Source organism: Pseudoliparis swirei, chromosome 20 (genome assembly GCF_029220125.1).
Source record: "Pseudoliparis swirei isolate HS2019 ecotype Mariana Trench chromosome 20, NWPU_hadal_v1, whole genome shotgun sequence".
NCBI classification, from domain to species: Eukaryota; Metazoa; Chordata; class Actinopteri; order Perciformes; family Liparidae; genus Pseudoliparis; species Pseudoliparis swirei.
Window position 1 is genome coordinate 6,149,441 of NC_079407.1, and position 21,886 is coordinate 6,171,326.

Sequence of the window (21,886 nt, forward strand, 5' to 3'; positions counted from 1 at the left end):
CTGTTTGAGTAGGGTCATTTCCTCTTTCTTTTCCGCTGAGAGAGAGAGAGAGAGAGAGGGTTCAGACTTCGCTGAGGTTGAAGCTCAGGATGGATGAGGAGAAGACAAGGTTTCCAGCTTCCTCTCTTTAATTGCCTTCCACCTGTCTGTCACTCACAAACGATCACACACACACACACACACTTAATACATGTGGACAGACATGTAAAGCTGATTTATTTTATTTTTACATCCCAGTTAGAGAATCTGTGCTCCAGTATAGTGACTGAAAACCGCTTACGAGTCCCATGTCGCACATTTGTTTAAATTCACATCTGGGCAGAATGAGGCCTGGTGAAACTGTGGGACTCATATAATTCTAAGTAGGGTATCATGGCGATGTAAAGGCCTGGAAATCAGGCCTGTGACTGGGAGGTTGCTGTTTATTCCTGTAAAATTGTTTTGTGAAATGACAATGGACCCTCGAGCAAGACATGTTCCCGATCCAGTCGAGTAAACAGCGTTTATTTCAGTTTCACCGGGGAGCTCCTATACATGTACACGATCAGAATTTGAAACAAAATCCCTTGTGGATGTAGAAAATGTACAAACATGACTGCTTAATGTGTCGTCACGGAAACAAATAAACTCACAGCATCCTGGGAAATGAACATCAAACAAACAAAAAACAATCAAAATAAATTGTGTGTCCCACTCAGTGAATATCCCTCCCCTCTATCTGCGATGACGAATCAACAATATTTCTAAATGGAGGCTGTTTATCGCCGGGGACTTAAAACAACTGTTTATAGATAATCCCCAAAACGCAGATTGCTGCGGAGAGAGAGAGAAAGAGAGAGAGATTTTCTTGAGAAACACTTCAAAGTGGCCCCAAATGAGCGGACCCATAAATGGTTTGGCCCCTCAAGTGTGCTCAGCTCTTTGGTAGCGGGGCGCGGACGCGGGGGGGGGGGGGGGGGTAAAAAAAAAAAACAAGGCGGATTGTTTGTGACAATTAGGCCGATGCCAGATACTGGCCGCCATGGCCTGCACAATCGCCCGTCCCCATCAGCCGACTGTGTTTATGCGTAATTGTAATTTGGAAAAAGAACTCTCTGCTGCGATTAGAGGCCCGAGGAGTGGTCCGATGGAGGGCCCGCCCCGCCCTAAACAAGAGAGCAGTGTTTGGGTCGGGTCTGCACGAGGTCCCACCGAGGGGAAAAGCATGGAGGGGTAGGACGGAGTGTGAAAGGCAGGAAGGAAGGAAGGAAGGAAAGAAGGAAATATCAAGAAAAGAAGCAAATATACAACTCGACCTCGTCTATCACACGAAATATTATCTGATTTTTCACACATTGTGTCTGATAAGAAGTATTATTTAGACACAATTTGACTGTTTTTGACAGGGGTTGACTTCCACCTAACATATATTTCTGCATTATGCATCCATTAAGAATAAAGTACACTTTCCCCTTGACTGCATGGCCATTTAGATTGAACACCATAAGTAATGTGAGTAATTGAGCATTACGGTTATCTTTTAAACTCTCATTAACCTGTTCATCATCCCTTCTACGTTCACCCACCCTCCACAGGGGGTCGTCAATACACCACGTCCTTCCTTCTTCCCCTCAGGTCTCCTTTCTTACCCGTCACAAAATGTCCCACCACCAGTTGTTTAAAAAATATATATATATTTTATTTGAACATTGATGTTGAAATTGTTCAATGAATCATCACAAATACGCTAATCTGGCAACGAGACAGAGAAGTGCGATGGAATGGAATGAAAGCAGCATCTGCCCGAGTGATTGAAGAGCCATGTGCAGAGAGCGTACACACACTCCTCCGCGCGATCGTTCCATCTGCACATCACATTGAAGACGGCCGAAGCAACAACAAAAAAGGGTGAGGCTACAATCGCGTTTTACCCAAAATGTCCCAACGGTGCGGATCGTTGGACTTCCCTCCTCGTGCTGCCGGGCCTTTAAAAAAAAAAGAGAGACCATGTAGGAGCGTGGCTGACATCCAGTGGACGCGTCTGGTACGGCCGCATGTCGCTGCATGGCGGCGGTGGCTCGTTGTCACTTCCTGGGATTCGGCGTTGCGTGCCGGGAGATGCTGCAGCGCATTAGCGCACCAGATGATGTGAAACCTGCTGGATTTCGAGGGCTAAACGCTCGCCGCCACAATCTGCTGTTTAACCATTCCAAAACCGGTTTTATTTTTCTCTTTCTCACACTGTTGAGCACACACACACACACACACGAGCCAACACACCATTCCTATTCATATGAGTGTACGCCTTAATGGTTCCTTACTTCTCGTCCCGTGTGATTGTAACACACTGGTTGATTTATTAATAAAACATGCGTTTCACCACAGAAGCAAACAGCAACAAACCATTAAAGTGTCCAGTTGGCTCTTATTAAAAGTACAACATAATCACTGGATTGAGAACACAAATAATATTAACATTTAAAAAAAATGCAGCATCTTTAATTGCGTTCAAGATATTAATGAGATTCATATGCTAAACTGTGTCTTTCCTCTCCTTGAAAAATGCAATATGGCACCTCCTGTTGTTTCATTTCTAATTCCATCATTAATATCCTTCTGATGTGGTCCATGTCAGTGTGGGCTCCCTCGATGTTCATACGGAGTATATCAGTAATATATATATATATATATATATGTGGATGCTTTACTGTAGTAATACTGTTGCTTTATCATATTCAGTGTACAGTGGGGATCACGGGGAAAACATACATCACGCCAGCTTTCAGATCCAAATGCAACATCGTTATTTATTACTTTGAAAATATTTTCAATTCCAAAACAGCAATAAGCTGTATTAAAATGTTCCATGTTGGTGCCGTCTGCTAAATGATTCAATGTGTGAGCAATGAGTGTGTTGGATATGGAAAAATTGGTAAGTTAGTGAAGCGCATCAGGTCATTTGAGAAATGATGTAATCAGCATTTTGTTTTACCAACGTGGAAATTGAATTTGAATCTTTACAAGCGAGAGGCCGACTCCTTTATTTTGAGCACACTGAAATGAAAAATGCAACACGTGGCACATTTAAGTCCCCAAACTATAGCCGGCGGCCATATTTCTTCATATAGCTTAAACCCCGGAGCTCAGGAGGCTGCAGGCTAAAGCGGCTTCTGACTCAAGTCGTGCCAGCTTTTTGTGATTTTGACTCTTTATACCCAAAACCACAGAAAGAGGAGAGGGGGGGAGGATCCTCTCTATAGCCCTTTCTGGAATTTAATAGAGATCTCTCATTCACACACACACACACACACACACATACAAACAACTAATCAATGTGAAGTTGGAGCTGGAGGAAAACAGTGAACTTTTAAGCCTCTTCGCCCACCGAAAAAATCAATTCAACGTCAAGTTATGCTTCAGTACTGAAGCAAAAAGCAAAACAAACAGAAAGACATCAACAGAGAATCGGGGAGGGAAGTCAGATAAATAAATCACCCTTATCAGTTTCAAACAGTGAATCCTCCCACTGCCAGACAAAGTTTGGTGTTTTCATACCTTTAAATTAGGCGATCGCCTTTTAAAAAGTCCCGAGTCGGCAGCCACGAGGGCCTCGAAACGGACGGAACGCAAACAGAACCGAGGAACGAGGCCCTTAGATCTGGCAGATTGTTTGCTTTATTCATTCTGTCAAAGACCCCGGAGGAGAATAATCTGCTGCATTCCGTCTGCGGAGCCTTCAGGCCGTGATGTCGACCCTCAGTCCATTCGCCCTCACAATCCTCTTTGACGCTTTTTTGTGTTGCCCGAGAGTATTATTCTTATTTTCAATAAAAACAGATTAGCACTTCAGTGGCACTTGAATGGCACTTACTTATGCTATTTTTTGTAGTTTGGCTTTCTTGAAGGAATGCTACTCTCTTGATTCTTGTAGTTCTGAGTTTGAACTCATGCTTGACGCACTTATTGTAAATCGCTTTGGATAAAAGCGTCAGCTCCATGACATGTGATGTAATATTATGCTTCTGTTAATCTCACCACGTAATCTGTTGAATGCATATGACATGTGTTTTTCTGTTCTTTTCTTTTTTTGGAACTCTTCTCTTTTGTACACTGGTAGGTGAACCGGGGGTCAAAGATCAAAATAACTGCAGGACTTTTGAGTTCCTTGATATGTTGCATGTTCATATTGAGAAAATAAAAAAAGAAGAGGACAATAAACCAAAACAGAACTTCGGTGTCAAGCACTTGAGCATTTCTTCGTCCCTGCGCCTTCCCACCAAGCCCTTTCTCGTGTTTTCTCATCGCTTCCTGTAGCCTTTACCCCCCCCCCCACCCCACCCCCGCCCTCACCCCTCCATCCTGTCTGCAGGCTGCCAGGCACAGATAAGGTGTCTTGGCAGGGAGTTGGAGTGCCGTCCTTCGCCTCGCTGAGTGGGAATCCAGGAAGCCGTGTTTCGCGCCGTGTCGCTGGAACAATAGGACGGGGAGGGGAAGCAATTGGGATGAAAAAGAAAGAGAAATATATATATATATACAAAATGAGTGTGGGGACAATCAAAGCCTTGCCCTGCCAGGAGTAGACATGGTTTAAGAAACAGCGAAAAAAGCAACAGTTTTCTTCTCTGATGGAACATTTTGTCAAAAAAAAAAAAAAATCCTTCACATCTGCTACACAATAGAAAGATAGGCGAACATTTTCACTTATGTTGAAAAATATTTTACTTTTAATGCATCCCACGGCTTATTTTGTGGCGAAGTGGTGCCAGTGACTTTTTGGTTGCGTACACTTCTCCCGGGCAGTTTGTGAAATAGTGAGGGGATTGAATATGCTTCACGTATATGGGCACGAATATACTTTTATTTGTATTCTACCGATCAGCACGAAAACAACGCCGGTGGACATTTTAATCCTTTTTTTCCGACAAGTAAATGCGACATATCCATGTGACTGGCTATGGGAGGTGGATGGCGTTATGTATCTGTGAATCAGAATCAGAAACATTTATTAGCTATGTGTCCTAGACACACGGAGAATTGGACTTGGCGGCTGGTGTGTACATGAGACAGACAAACAAAACAATCAACAGTCAACATATAAGATCAAATGAATCAAATAAATCTGTTTATACGGGTCAGTGGGGGACCCGGGCTCTGTTCATGAAGTGCAGTGGGGGACACAAGCTCTGTTCATGAGGGTCAGCGGGGGACCCGGGCTCTGTTCACGAGGGTCAGTGGGGGACCCGGGCTCTGTTCACGAGGGTCAGTGGGGGACCCGGGCTCTGTTGATAATGGTCAGTGGGGGACCCGGGCTCTGTTCATGAGGGTCAGCGGGGGACCCGGGCTCTGTTGATAATGGTCAGTGGGGGACACAAGCTCTGTTCATGAGGGTCAGCGGGGGACCCGGGCTCTGTTCACGAGGGTCAGTGGGGGACCCGGGCTCTGTTCATGAGGGTCAGCGGGGGACCCGGGCTCTGTTCACGAGGGTCAGTGGGGGACCCGGGCTCTGTTCATGAGGGTCAGCGGGGGACCCGGGCTCTGTTCACGAGGGTCAGTGGGGGACCCGGGCTCTGTTCATGAGGGTCAGCGGGGGACCCGGGCTCTGTTGATAATGGTCAGTGGGGGACACAAGCTCTGTTCATGAGGGTCAGCGGGGGACCCGGGCTCTGTCTGTTCATGAGGGTCAGTGGGGACCGGGCTCTGTTCACGGTCAGTGGGGACCCGGCTCTGTTCATGAGGGTCAGTGGGGACCCGGCTCTGTTCACGAGGGTCAGTGGGGACCCGGGCTCTGTTCATGAGGGTCAGCGGACCGGGCTCTGTTCACGAGGTCAGTGGGGACCCGCTCTGTTCATGAGGGTCAGCGGGGACCCGGCTCTGTTCATGAGGGTCAGCGGGGACCCGGCTCTGTTCACGAGGGTCAGTGGGGTGATAATGGTCAGTGGGGACCGGGCTCTGTTCATGAGGGTCAGTGGGGACCCGCTCTGTTGATAATGGTCAGTGGGGACCCGGGCGGTCAGGGGACCCGGTCAGTGGGGACCCGGCTCTGTTCATGAGGGTCAGCGGGACCGGCTCTGTTCATGAGGTCAGCGGGGACCCGGGATCTGTTGAGGGTCAGTGGGGACCGGCTCTGTTCATGAGGGTCAGTGGGGACCCGGCTCTGTTCACAAGGTCAGTGGGGGACCCGGGCTCTGTTCATGAGGTCAGTGGGGACCCGGCTCTGTTCAGTGGGGACCGGGCTCTGTTCATGAGGGTCAGTGGGACCCGGCTCTGTTCATGAGGGTTAGTGGGGACCCGGCCTGTTCAGAGGTCAGTGGGGACCGGGCTCTGTTCATGAGCTTCAGTGGGGACCCGGCTCTGTTCACGAGGGTCAGTGGGGACCCGGCTCTGTTCATGAGGACCCGGGCTCTGTTGATAATGGTCAGTGGGGACCCGGCTCTGTTCATGAGGGTCAGTGGGGACCGGGCTCTGTTAGGGTCAGTGGGGACCCGGCTCTGTGGTCAGTGGGGGACCCGGCTCTGCTCATGAGGGTCAGTGGGGGACCGGGCTCTGTTCACGAGGTCAGTGGGGACCGGGCTCTGTTCATGAGGGTCAGCGGGGACCCGGCTCTGTTCACGAGGGTCAGTGGGGCCCCGGGCTCTGTTCACGAGGGTCAGTGGGGACCGGCCTCTGTTCACGAGGGTCAGTGGGGGGACCTGGGCTCTGTTCATGAGGGTCAGTGGGGGACCCGGGCTCTGTTCATGAGGGTCAGTGGGGGACCCGGGCTCTGTTGATAATGGTCAGTGGGGGACCCGGGCTCTGTTCACGAGGGTCAGCGGGGGACCCGGGCTCTGTTCACGAGGGTCAGTGGGGGACCCGGGCTCTGTTCATGAGGGTCAGCGGGGGACCCGGGCTCTGTTCATGAGGGTCAGCGGGGGACCCGGGATCTGTTGATAATGGTCAGTGGGGGACCCGGGATCTGTTGATAATGGTCAGTGGGGGACCCGGGCTCTGTTCATGAGGGTCAGTGGGGGACCCGGGATCTGTTGATAATGGTCAGTGGGGGACCCGGGATCTGTTGATAATGGTCAGTGGGGGACCCGGGCTCTGTTCACGAGTTACACTTTTAGTGAGAACGTCGTGCTGAAGGAAAACAAATTCTGTCCCCGTGGTAAAATGCAGGGAGGCTGAGTTCCGACCCGCAGTGTGTCGACACAAACCGCCGTCACCGGCTCCACTTCCTGTCTGATTTACAGTCAAACGTTAATCAGTTAATCACATGTCCAACATCACACTGCGGTGAACCTCTTCTATACCCTGGGCCCACGCCCACCCACACACACACTGCCACAATCAGAACCCTCCACCACCACTGCGTCCGCGCCCTATTCGCCGGGCCTCACAGGCATCCAGTACGTTCACAGTCCGATCACACGTAACGATTTACCACGGCCCTGGTTCGTGAATTAAAAATCCAGATGCATCTTGGGAGTTTTCACACATCAAGAAACATCTGGCACGCTTTTCCGTCAGAGGCGTTGCGTCGTTATCCGGCGTACGACAGACACCATGAAGTGTAGGTGTCCACCCGGGTCGCGACAGCAATACATACGACAGGTGTGTGACATGAGAAGTTATTCACATCTTTTGGAAGCGTACGACGGCAGGAGGTTCAATTCACTTCCACTGTTTCACTTATTGTGAACACGTTCAACTTTTTCCATGAATTGTTGATGAGATCTCAAAAACTAGACACGCACAAATCTTGGCACACCTGCCAAAACTCTTCTCATCTCATGACTCTTAAACTTCACCACTATAGAAGAGTTCCTTTCACCAGTCTGCATTCTCAGTGAACGCGGGACACACCCTGGAATGCCTCTGCATATACGCACTAGCACAGGGGTCAGGAACCTTTTGGACTGGGAGAGCCATAAAAGCCAAATATTTCTAAATATATTTCATTGAGAGCCATACAGTATTTTTAACGTATAATTTTAATGTGACTTCTGGTGCAGCATGATGCTACGGGGGGGGGTGGGTGCAGGTGACTTTTTCTTTGCTCCGCCCCGATGCGCGCGCAAAGAAGCCGAGAAGTGTTAACGCGACACATAGAGACAGAAGTGACATGCTGCTGGTTAGATACGATCAATAACAGACGGCTGTTTAGTTTTTAAAAAGAACAAAGACGTGCTCTAAGAAAAGGGACCTTAAATTACTTCTGCTGGAATCTGGCGCGATAGAGATTTTTTTTTTTTTTCAACTCAAAATTGTCTAGGAGCCATATGCCGTCACCGGAAGAGCCATAGGTTCCCGACCCCCGCACAAGCAGAACATATCACTGTTTGAAACACGGCCTGAAGAACTGGCTTTTTAGCAATCAGATGTGTGAGCATCATCAGTGATTGTGTATACACTTATTTCTTTGTATCATGTTTATTATTTTTTTTCATGCTTTTATGATGAGGCCAGTATTTGATCGTAACCTGTATTTTTATTGCTCTTTATGATGTTCCCGTGATAATCTTTTCTCTCCATTAGTGAAGGCTTGTAATATCTGGCCACGGGGACGACGGTTGAAATGTAGCCTTACAGCTAAGACTGACACATTTACCCCTGGGGTTGATTGATGTGTACGGTCATTGTTCAAATAAATAAATAAATGAAATAAAAAAATACCCTCCGCTGTCACGACGTAACCTGACTTGCGTCTCTTCTCCTAAATCTGCCGCCTCTTCCCGCCGTATGTATCACTCTTATTCTATTATCGTCAAATAGCATCTAACCTCATGTCTTCGCCAAAATACCACATGAAAATCAAACTCCGCATGGTGGGTCGGTGTAAATGGTTCAGAACGGCGTAATCGGTGGGTCAGCTCCGGAGGGGGCATTGGAGGAAGCCACAAATTTGGGGGTAGAGTACAGGGGGACCACAGCGAGTAAACATTGCATCATCCGCGGCGGTCGAATCAAGAGTCGACGCATGCAGACCGTTGCATTTAGAAAACCAACCGATGTTGGATGCGTTTCAAACGTCGCCACGGCTGCCAAAATGAAACTCATGTCCATTAAAACAAAGGGAATCAGATCATTGGAAGACTTTAAGGCTGGGAGGATCATCGTGGTTTTAACATCTCTGGAACTTCTTTTGTAAATCGTTGTAACGAGATGTCTCGCCGGGGGTTGGAAAAAAAATAAAGAAATCCCCCTCTGAGCTTCAGTAGTTGTACTGCTTTCAAAGAATAGAGTGAGTTTCATGGTTTTCTCAATTTCATGTTATTATCTTTCGGTAAATTTAACATGCAACCACTTTGCAACATCACTGTTATAATGTACTGGTAACTCGGAGGAGTTGTGTGAGCAGCAAACACCGGTGCCTCAATTCAATTGAACAACACAGTATCAGCATCCCAATAACTACGGGAACCGGTTCTCTTTAGGTGTTTTTAAAAATAGATTGAAAGAGTTGGAGGTAGGTTCATCTGGTTGGAGATGGGTTTTTTGACGGAGGTATATGTGCACCTGTGTGAACGGGGTTATGATGACTTGAGTCCTTGTTTTAGTTTTATTCATGCTGTGATCTAAAAAAAAATCTTTCTTTTTTGTCATTGTTTTATGTTGTATTGTCTGAAACGTTGTGTAATGTGCTACTGCTGCTGTCTCGGCCAGGACACTCTTGTAAAGGAGATTTTTACTCTCAATGAGGCATTTCTTAGTTAAATAAATAAAAAATAAAAAACCCCATCTAACCTTCTTCGCTTGCCAGCCTCATTTCAACTGGTGCACCTTGAATGGTCTTAATGGTGCTGCACACTGTACGAGTAGAGGACATTTAAAAAGAATAACTGGGTCTTGAGGACACTTTAAAATAATTGCTTCATGTCTACCGCAACAAATCTCCCATATTCTCATCGATGTAAACGCTTTACGCTCCTCCACCTTCAGTTTATCCTGTTTATGGTGACATTTGTCGGAGGAGGGAGGGATTCCTCGTGCATACCATGAACGTTAGGTGTTGCTGCCACCGAGGGAAGGCAAGACAAACAGAAAAAAAGGCAAAGGATGTGAGTGCTGCTTTCCTGGAGCCAAACCAGAGAGGCGGTGAATCATAACCCACGAGCCGAAACTGAATTCACCACACCTATCAAAACCCATTTAGGATCAGAGGCCAGAGGTCCAACCATTTACTTTCAGTCAGCTCCCCATTTTCTTTCTCTAATCCCTTTCTTTCAGGGGAAGAAAAGAGATAAATGAAAGCCAAATACACATGGATGATCTCCGACATCTGTCCAAAAAGGAAATTATTATATTTGAAGTTATGAAAGTGCTTCCTGAAGTGGAGGAAATGCACGGGATTTTTTTTTTGGGGGGGGGGAGGCCTGTGACTTGATCTAAGAAAAACATTAGCAGAAACACACTGGCAGAAAGACAAATACATAACCATCCACAACCTTCTCTTTCTCCTCCTACCTCAGCCCATCCAGGTGTGTTGGGATTTACTGTATATCTCAAAGCGAGAAAAGAATTTCTTACAACAAAAAAAAGCAAAAGTGGTGGAAAACTCTAAAAAGGTCCTTTTGGCCCGAGACGTGAAGGGAGGAAATTGCATTGATTTAAGCTCAGCTTCTCTTGGCATCTGTCCGCCTCCTTCATTTCTTTCTTTCCTGAAGTGAGGGCGTTTGTTCCACAGCCGCCGGCTTTGGATACAGTCATCTATGATGTTTTCCTGCCTGTCATTAAATCCACAGTCAGATGACGGGTGGACGTGAGTGGCAACATCTACTATAAACTTCTCTACAATCAGATTTCTCATTGTGAAGGAGCTCGAAGTGACTTACAATGGCTGCTTTTATTCATAAATGACGTACAACATTCAATACAATGCGCGATGTCTACAGTGAAGATGTAGACCATTTTTTTCTTCCACGTGTGGCTGAATACTACACTGAAAACTTGCAAAAGGATATGTAGTGATATACAGTAATATGCATCATATACTGTATATTTCTCCTCACTGTCTAGTTAATGTCATCAGGCATTAATTCCCCTTTTTACCGTTTTACATAATTCTCCATTATCTCCAATATACTTTTGATAATATTTTCATCTGTTGACTGTTTCAATACACTTTATTATTACCTTTTATATACTTTTATTTGATTTTGTATTCCGTCTGTATGTATAATTAATATTTCTATTGTATTTTTTGTATCTTTCTTACTATTTTTCAACTTTTTTTAATGTATATTGTATTACTATTTTTCAACTATTTGTTATTTATATTATTATTATTATTATTATTATTACTGCTCTACTAGGATTAACTGCTGCTGTAATCCTGCAATTTCACCACTGAGTGACTAAAAAAGGAATATCTAATACTGTTTCATTGAACAAAAACTCCCAAAAAAACATTTTAATCCAGATGAAGTCATCCAAGCATTTGTCGACAAATCCTTTGTTTTCCCAGAGGAACTTGAACTGGAAATGAAATGGCAGGCTGTGTTGCTTGTTTTCACACTTCCATAAATTTGGAAAAAGAGAATATTTGGACCTTTGGCCCGAAGCCAATCCTCCAGATAAAATGCTGTGGATTCTCACAACCAAATCGCAACTCCATTTCAATATTGCCGGGACTCGACCATATGAAGTGTCCCTGCTCTCCTCGGAGTTAAGCTCGTTTCCCACTTTTACTTCTTTCAATTTCATTTTGTATATTCTCTCGTTGTGATTACCTACCCGGCAAAAGTTCATATTTCCATCCAACCTATGTTTTCCACTCGTGCATTTGAGCTCATCCATTGTCTGTTCGCCCCGGTGTCACAACGTTGTGCTGCAATGCTATTGTGTTGGTAGAGACACACAATACCTGAACATGAAATACACAAAACAACACAACGCAAAACCCTCCCTGGAAAAGCAGTTTTATTGCACCTCCTCTGTCTGAAGCCTGAATGCCCCCCCCCCCCCTCTGTTTGTGTCTGCATGTTTTCACAGCTCTGGAATGCGCTGGACAACACAAGCGTGAGTCCTTTCTCCGGCGTGAGCTTCGGTTTAAGGACGATTGATGGCCGCCTCCCCGCTGAGTTCCCATAGCATCGGCCCGCTTCCCCGCAGTCTCTGAGGCAATCGTCTAGTTCCCCCGGTGGCGCTCAAGAAGACGCCCCGCAGGGCTTGTTCCACCACGGCTATATCATATTCCCTTGTTAATCATAGCCGCACGTTGAAGCATTATCTCTTTTTGGTGTCTGCACCACATGCAGGTTACATAAAGGCAACGACCGTGAAACCCACTGAGCGGGGTGGGGGGGGGGGGGGGTGTCAAGATGGAAGCGCATTGATTTTCAGTGTTGGTAAACAAAGACACGACAGCAAAGGTCGTTTCAGTCGAGGGACATTACGTCTGTTTAACTCTCAGGTTGTAGTGGAATTATCGATGTGATGTCATCATTTATTATAGGAAATAGTAATGTCCAAACAAATACAATTTATTATTTTATATTCCTATATTAGATTTGATTAGATTAGAACACTTTATTAATCCCCAGTGGGGAAACTCATATGCCACCAACAATTCATACAGACACAGAGCACAACAGGCAAGAACACACACTACAAGGAACAGAAAAAACCCAGAAGATGGTCCATAAAACATGACCATCAGAAAGATAAGTGTTCATTAATACATTTAACTGGTGCACACATATATATCTGGTTTTTTTCAATATCTAATATTTTCAATATATATAATACAATATATTTAATATATATATATATTTAAAATATATATAATATATATTAACATATATAGATATATATATATAGATATATATATTCCATCTCAATGGGAACATTTAGTTTTTCTGCATATTTCCGTTGTTATCCCACTTCAACATTGTCCGCGCCGGGTGTAACCCGAGCCTGCTGTTGTTACAACGCGGCATCTTTTCACATATTGGAACAGTTAGGGTTAGGGCTTGACCCCCGTGACCTCTTGACTTCACTCGCGTCTCCGCGCAGCCTTTCGAAGAGATGCCTTGTCACTGGTGCCAAAGGAGAGAGGCCGAGGGTGAAGTAATGCGTCAACATGGGCCAACGGACATGCCGGACTTACAGATTAGCATACGCACTTACGCAACCGCTGAAGGCGTGATGTAGCCGAGCTCAGGGCTGCTTGGTTGGCTCCATGTCATTATGTGATGGGGCCAAACACATTCCCTTCCAGTTTGCAGCGCCGTGATAGAAAGGCCTGGTGAGCGTCCCGGCTCGTCAGAAGTCGGGTGCAAAAAATTGTTTCCGCCTTCTTACCCCTCTCACCTCCGCTCATGCCCCCATGTTCTGCCTCTGCATACAAGAAAACACGCTAACTCTTTTAAGTCGCGAGTTTCTTCGCCGCAGTTTTAATATGTCATCAAAGCACAGAGAGGGGGGGGGGGGGGAAAGCAAAATAACAGTGAGTGAACCAGCCGAGTCAGTGGAGGCTCAAGGACTTCTTACTTTGAGTCTCAGTTTATATATATATACATATATATATATATATATACACTACCGTTCAAAAGTTTGGGGTCATCCAGACAATTTCGTGTCTTCCATGACAACTCACTTTTATTTATCAAATGAATTGAACATTTAATAGAAAATATAGTCAAGACATTGACAAGGTTAGAAATAATGATTAATATTTGAAGTATTAATTTTGTTCTTCAAACTTCAAGCTCAAAGGAAGGCCAGTTGGATAACTTATATCACCAGCATAACTGTTTTCAGCTGTGCTAGCATAATTGCACAAGGGTTTTCTAATCAGACATTAGTCTTCTAAGGCGATTAGCAAACACAATGTACCATTAGAACACTGGAGTGATAGTTGATGGAAATGGGCCTCTATACACCTATGGAGATATTTCATTAGAAACCAGACGTTTCCACCTAGAATAGTCATTTACCACATTAACAATGTAGAGAGTGTATTTCTGATTAATGTTATCTTTATTGAAAAAACAGTGCTTTTCTTTGAAAAATAAAGACATTTCTAAGTGACCCCAAACTTTTGAACAGTAGCATATATATATATATATATATATATAAATATATAAATATAAATATATCAAGCCAATGCCACTTCCCAACTTCACTCCTCTTCACGTTGCCTTCCAGCCTTCCATGTTTCTCTCGACCTCCAACCTCCTTCCCTGCATGACACACTGCTCTGACTCCTTTCCAGTGGTTTTGGTTCTGTCCTCTCATTCCTGCTCTGTTTATCTCTCTATTTGATTGATGAATTTCACACTACTCACTGAAGAGGAACACAACACCAAAGAAACAACTGCCCTCTCTTTGCCTCCGTCTCTCGGTCCATTTCCTGCTCCTTTCCTCTCCCTCTCCTTCTTCTGTCTGCCTCCTCTGCTCCACTTATGCATCCCAGCAGGCTTGATTTCCTTTCCTCAGGTTATAATAGTTAGACTGTGAAATCACCCGGGCCCCCACAATCCCTCCCTTCATCCCAGTGTCCTTCTTTCCCCCCTTCCACTCCGTCTAACATCCTTCTCCTCTGATTCCCTCCCTTCTCTCACTACTTATAGTCAATCTTTAATATTTATGGCCTCAAAGCTTGAGGAGTGGGAGGGGGCGCGGGACTTTTACCCCACCTATGATTACTGGCGTGTTGTCAGTGACTTAGAGGGTTGCGCTAGAAGGTTGAGGCTGTGAAGCGACAGCGCAGAGGCTCTACCCAATCTCCTCCGAGCCCCCATACTGAAGTGATTAGGCCACAGGAAGCTGAACCTGACATTGCTGACACGAGGCCTCCCCACACACACACACACGCCACATCCTGCCCCGACATCCACACACACCACACGACACCACCTCTCTGCGCTGACACCCGACTCGGCGTGGCAACCACAATGGTTGATTTACATGCGCTGATATTGTTCCAATGGATGGAAGGGAAGAGGATTCAGGGACACTCGAGAGAGTGGGGGGAAAAAAAGAAGAAGTCAAGAAGAAACCTTAGATCAGTGAAAAAAAAAGAGGGTGGAGGAGAGGGGGGGGGGCTTTTGGCGGCTGCCTTTTTTTAATTGTTTCCTTGTCTCATGTGTTGGCACAAATAAACAGGACAGAGAAATGCAACCTGCCAATTTCAAGCCCATTAAGTGTAAAGTGGGATAACTACTGCAGGTGCTTTATTGTTGCTGCTGGGATCACATCAAGAGATCTGTGACAAGATGTTGTTATTCATATCAATCCTTCCACAAGGATTTAGATGTGGCTGCTCTGGACTACATCACCACACTTTTCTTTTTCTTCTTACATATCTAAAGAAAAATCAAAAGAAGAAGTGATGTTTTTATAGGAATTGCTCCGCGCCATCTCCCCAAATAAAGTGAAAATTGTTTATTTGAGTGTAAAAATATTGTACATAAGAACATATCTCCTCTAATATTATCACATACATCCAATTCATTTGAAACCTTCAAATATAGGATAGGATATTTTCCAGAAATAATATTCTAAGTAAAGGTGATTATGTGTATTTCAAGCCGTCGGGGGCCACGTGAAATGACGTGGTGGGTCGGATTCGGCCCGTGGGCCTTGTGTTTGACACCTGTGCCCTTAAGTGAATGGTTTGGTTTGAGTACACAATGATACAGATGACCTTTGTGAAAGAGCACTCCTGCCCTCTTGTGGTGGAGGTGAAAAGGGCAGAAGTGAGAACATTGGAAAGGGCAATTGATTTAACCCTGACTAAAGAAACTTTGGCTCGATTTTGGAATAAAGATGTGGAACTCACTCACAAGAATAAATCATATCCAAACCGATGTTTTTTTTCATTTCTTTAATCTACAATTTGCTTCCATAGCTTCTTAAATCGACAGCAGTTCACGAGACAAGTTCCGAAGGCACGTTGGGCTTTTTTTCGATTTGCATATGAGGGTAGAAAGAAAAAAATATTGTTTGCATTCTGGAAAACATATTCATCAATCAATTAAAATGTAAACTGCATCTCCCCCTGATCATTTAAGATAAATACAAAACGTATTCTATTACATTAGGCACATATAGGCATTAAAGTAGTGCTGGTTCTTTCATGAGCATTCAGCAAACCCCAACCTGTATCCAGTAGCGCCAGTTAAGTCTTATTTATCTTTCTTTTTTTGGTTGTTCTCTCTCTGTATCCCTCATACTCTCTCCTCACCAATCAAAATGTGTGTGTGAGTGTGTGTGTGTGTTTTTGAAGGGAGTGATTGCTCTCTGTTTGACTCCCGTCTCCGGTGAAAGTGTTTCATTTCACTAATGCAGAAGTGAAACCGTCTCACTGAATACTCTGGGGGCCGTGGAAATAATCAAAACACTGCGAGAGCCAGCGCGGAATGCAAACTCCAGTTAAGAACAAGGGAAATGGAAATCAATGGCAAGATATGGAGATTTTTTTGACAGCTTGACACAAAAATAATCTTTTGGGAATTTGCCGTCTGTTGTCTTTGCCAGGTTAAAATAACAACTGAGCGGGGAAATATGAAATGCAGTACGCTGTAGAAAGGCCACAGCATTACACCTACTTAGTTTTGTGTGAAGGTATTCCAAAACAATCGATAAAGAATGTGCTGCATCGCAAGCGAAGGCTGAATCGCCCGAAGGCATGGTCATATCTACGAGGTATGCGCGGCTTCTAAACCTCAGGAATTCATCTCGATATATATATTATTGAAAATGCAACACTTTATGTCTTATGAGCAGTTGTATCTGTCGGTTTGTCGACACTTGAGGAGCTTGAGGAAAGTTTCCATCTTGTGGGCGTCTTTCTTGAAGCAGCTGAGTAAGGCGTAGTCCCACATCACCGACTCCAGCATCTGCGGCTGCACGTCATTCGGGAGGAGGCCTTGCTCGCTGTGGTTGATGGTCAACATGCCCTCGTCCAACATCTGGATGGAGACATTCGGAAAACACGACGGATGGATTAACCCACAGGTGTGAAACACAAGGCCCGCGGGCCGAATCCGGCCTGTCGCATCGCTTTATGCGGCCCCTGGCGGCTTTAAAGAAACCTTTTCTTAAAGAAATTGGAGAAAAATATCCCGTGCTTTTATTTTGAAGGTTTTAGATTAAATGGATTCATGTTGAAATATTAGAGACATTTTCTGATGTACAATATTTCTACACTCAAATAAACAATAATCAAATGCACAGAGAGTTATTTAACAACATGTTCGAGGAGTTTATAAAGTGTTCCCGGCCCTTTAAGAGGGCGGCCATGATGCCGATTTGGCCCACGGGGAACATGAGTTTGACACCCCTGGATTAACGGCAACAAAACAGGCATAGACGGTGTGTTTAGTTTAGTTTTCAAAGTAAAGTCGGGTGGGAGGAGTCAGTTTCTAGTGTCCAGTCAATTATTCTAATTCAACTAGTGTGGGTTCATGTGTGGGTAATAAAACACGGGATATGACCCACCTTCCTGATGAGGACCACCACCCCTTGCTCCAGACTGATCAGTTTCTCAGACACCCACTTGGTCTTGTTGAGGAGCGTTTCGGGAGTGTCGTCGTAGCGATCCAGCGAGGTCTGCAGGTAGTCCAGAGGCTCGATCCAGGACTGGACCAGCATCAGCACCGAGTGGAGCAGCCATTTGTCCTGCGGGGGGGGGGGGCACACAGCAGGTGACGTTTGAATACAAAGAATTGAATGAATTATTCGCGAAATTCAAATTCAAACAGTACAACAAACATAACGTCGTGTTTACACACAAAGCCGATGAGGAACAATCCACTACAAGACGTGACAGAGCGGCAGCAGGAGTGACTTCTCTATTCGTGTCTCTGTGGGAACATTTATGTCTTTAATTAATGGCAGCGATGTGCCCTTCACAATTATTGTAAGATAGTTATGAACAGAAGTGATAAAAAAAGACAGACGACCTCAATAAAAAGCATGGCTTTTGATCGAGTGCCCCGACAGCGACAAAACATTCAGCAACAACAGTGGGCTGAAATGTCATGGGTGAAGCAGTTAAGTCGGCTTAAATTCTCCAGATTCCAAAAGCAAGTGCAAATGACCACTAGACAAATGGTCATTAAACCGCAGAACGGGCAATATTTCAGCAGAAAGGGCAGAGGATGAATTATTAGCAGTATATGCAGGACACGCGGTTTCAAAGATCACATTCAACATTATGCCGATGACATCGTTTTCAATTCGGCTTCACTTTAGAACCTTGCGGATGTCGTCTTCGTCATATACACTTGGCCTTTGTTACGTGGAGGAGGATGATCGTGGAACTTGCCGGATTACGGTTCACATCAGCCCTTCGCTAAGTGGTTCGATCCAGTTGCCACGCCACTGATGATGAAGCTGACGTTTGGCCTCAAAGGTCGCGGCCTACGTCGGACGGCTTCCTAAACCTCGGTGGGCACGGGCGAAGGAGAAATGAAATGTTGTACAGGCGAGTACATTTAAAAGATTGAAGGACCATTCATGGTAATTAGTGCAAACGACTAATCATTCGGTAGCGGACGGGGGGGGAGGGGAGTTTAGAAGAAGGGGAGGTACACTTGCACGCTAAGCATCGTTTAAAAAAGAAGAAGAAGCTTGGGCTCTGCAGCTTCGCAGTGATTTGTGAGCAGAGCAGTGTGTGCATTAATATAGCAGACAGCTGCAAACGCAAATGCACAGAAATGATTACGACTCCACTCGGATGCAAACAGACACACAACACAAATCCATAAACACATACAACCACCTTTACTTGCATTTCCTTTGCTCTGAAACATGCCTCGCAAATACAGACGCAATGGCATAAATTCCCCCCCTCAAAAAAAATAGAAGAGGAACTGCACACACTCCCCGACTGTCATTGTGAACGGAAAAAAAGATCAACGCCCTTCAAATTGGAATTGAAAAAAAGATTCTGTCGCCATCAGCATCGCCATGTACTCACAGATATCTGTTGGATTTCATTTTTGGAGCTGGGGACGGGTAAGGTTTTGGTGATGCACGCGGAGCCAGCTCGGTTCCTCTGGAACTGCAAAGGCAGCGGGATGAACATTACCTCCTGCAAACCAAACAAGCAAGTAGAATAATCACTCTGTCATACTCATTGAATATGTTATAACACTGTCATACTCATTGAATATGTTATAACACTGTCATGCTTCCTTCTGTACACATGACATCTATTCTTCTGTCCATCCTGGAGAGGATGTTGCTCTCATGAATAGTTTCTTCCCTTTTATTATTATTTTTTTACTTTTTATTTTGCATTTTCCACAAACAGATTAACCCTTGACATCGAGAAAAAAGAAAAGAAAAAGAATATATATATATACAACAAAATAAAATCAGCACACATCCAAATCCATCCATATCCACATACTCACCTGCCAAACATTCCCACCCATCCCCTCCCACATGTTTATACTTATACATCTACCCTCCAAGAGTAGGACCCAATGAGGAGAGAGGGAAGGACCAAACAATCAAACTAAATACAGCCAAATGATAAGCATTCAATAAAAAATGTCTTCTTCCCTTTTTTACATGTTTTTTTCCTCTATATATATTTTTTTTCCTCATCCGATGTGAGAGGTCAAAGGTCAGATGATGTCGTATGTGTACCGATTGTAAATCCCGCTGAGGCAAATTAGTAATTTCTGATATTGGGCGATATAAAATAAACTGAATTGAATTTAAAAACATAAAAATACACACACACACCAATAAAGTGCACAGCATACATATTTATATTACAGTGAATACTGACCCATTTATCCTCACCCCTCATTAAGGTTATGCTTTAGTTTACTCTCCATATTCAATTTACAAGCAGTATGTTTAAATGATTAAAAAAACAATGCTTTAGCTGATTTCTTGAATTGTTTTGAAAACCTTCCTTTCTCACAGTTACACAGCGACACTCAAAAAGACAGAGAAACAATGACACCCGCTTCACCGATCTCGGCCACCGGGGACACAGATGAGATTCATTTTGTTTTTCGGCGGCGTGTTCTCATCTGGAGGACCGCACGCAGCGTCTCCTCAGTAACACATCCTACATCATCCCATTTCAAAGAGCACTTTGGATCCCGAGCCACCGAGTGAAGGGGGATTCAACAGGCGGCAAAAAAAAACCCTGTGCTCTGGCTGCGGCGGTGTATCATTATCACATCCGTGTGACTCCACCGTGGGCCTGCTTCTTCAATAAAACATCTTTGGCTCAGAGGAGAGATGGAAGATTACTTTGAAGCCCGGCAGCGAGGCGATGATCATGTCAGAGTCAAAAGCAAATAACACAAGAGTGTCTAAAGGGAAGTGTCAGAGCTTTTTGGGTCCGGCGGATTGTGGGAAAAATTAGATTTGGCCATTTTTGATACACAATAACGCAGCTCGGGAATTACAACAGCTGTGCATTGTATTTTTTATTAATTTTGTAGAGTTGACATGAGAGAAAACAACATAATTCCATCACCTCTTTTTTGTTGTTGTTATATCTAAAAATAAATATTCAGCTTCTCACATGCAAAAATCGACATTGTTGTCACTGTGGCGTTTTCCCTACTGCTTTAAAAAAAATGCAGATTACAAATTCCCAAAAATTAGGCCAAAAGCAAGACACTTCACCCTGAATTGCTGCCCATATAGACAGGTTTATGATTGTAAGTCGCTTGGGATAAAAGTGTCAGCTAAATTAAATTAAATTAGATGTTGAATCTGAATATCATGTACTTTCTTTGATTATGTTTCAGTTGAATCTTCTCGTTTTAAGCTCAATGAAAACATGTTCTCATGTGATGCTCATGTGTGAAGAGTGATTCAGTTTCTCCTGAGGCTATACACACACACACTACACTATATTTATTAGATTTTTCTATTTCCTTTATTATTTAAATTCTTAAATGTAATACGCCCTGCTATTTTATTGTTTTGTTTTGTATATATTGTAAACATGTTTGCTGCTGCTTCAATATCTTTCCCCCTGGGGATGAATAAAGTAATATCTAATCTAATCTAATCTAAATATATGCCTTCATGGCTGAATGTACGAATATGATTCCCTCCATTCACCACAGGAGGTTCGTTTGAGGGTAGCGGACGGTGTTACTCACATACAAAGAGCACGATTCTTTCGAGACACGGTAGATGAGCTCAGCGTGCTGGATGACTCGGTCTAGAAGTTTCTCTTGGGAGATGGAAGGGCAGCGGGAGAGGATACCCTGCTCTTCCCTGCAGTCTAGAGGGATGCTCGATGCGAGGAGGTTATGCCAGAGCATCACAGCCCACACACCCTGCTGCATGACTGAAGAGAAACACACAAATACTGGTACACTCACACAATCACGCACAAAACACCAAAACGCTGATCATACACGTCTTCATTGTTAGCCGTGGTTCTGTCGGATTTACCGTCTGATGCACTGAATAAACAGGTGAAGTGTAGTTATTAACAATTATTTAAAAAAACACCTGTCATTCCATCTTCAACTGTGATGTATTACCTGAAACAAGGTGCATTCTGTGAGTCTTCAGGTCCTTCCTTGCTTCTCTATCCTGGGGACTTTCTTTATAAAGCCTGAGCAGGTCATGCACAAAGGAAAAGGTGGTCTTTGTCTTGCGTAGGTTCTTGTAAAATGATACTGGTCTTCCCGAAAACAATGGATTTCTCATCTTATGCATAATACCAGGACGGTAACTATAGTCAGGCATGCTAAGTCTAAATAATCATTGTTCCCGATTTGAAGTGACGAAATGGAGGTTCCTTCTAAATATATTGAACTAGACTTTATCTGGACCAGCAGCCGATTAAGAAAAAAAGAAGAAAAATCCAAACAAATGTTTTGTACATTTCTATTCCGCCATGCATCCTGATAGCCATTGAGAAATAATACACACATGACGACTATTTTATACGATTAATTATACAAAAGCTCAAAAAGGGAACAGG

At 44.4% G+C, this 21,886-nt stretch overlaps 1 protein-coding gene across 1 annotated transcript; it reads right to left on the reverse strand.

Moving 5' to 3' along the window:
• Positions 1-16,679: 16,679 nt before the first annotated feature.
• On the reverse strand, positions 16,680-21,456 carry smtla (somatolactin alpha). Its single transcript, XM_056441363.1, has 5 exons — positions 21,441-21,456; positions 21,051-21,241; positions 18,887-19,000; positions 17,404-17,583; positions 16,680-16,874 (listed from the first exon to the last, which is right to left on the reverse strand). Exons 1-5 carry the CDS (start codon positions 21,454-21,456, stop codon positions 16,680-16,682), a joined length of 696 nt encoding a protein of 231 aa, XP_056297338.1.
• Positions 21,457-21,886: the final 430 nt, after the last annotated feature.

What these genes read in the sequence shown, in the direction of transcription:
- smtla (XM_056441363.1), bottom strand. An exon ending in ATGAAATCCAACAGATATCT is followed by an intron (nt 17,584 to 18,886) that starts GTGAGTACATGG and finishes CCCCCCCCGCAG; the next exon opens with GACAAATGGCTGCTCCACTC. An exon ending in TGGTGGTCCTCATCAGGAAG is followed by an intron (nt 16,875 to 17,403) that starts GTGGGTCATATC and finishes GTCTCCATCCAG; the next exon opens with ATGTTGGACGAGGGCATGTT.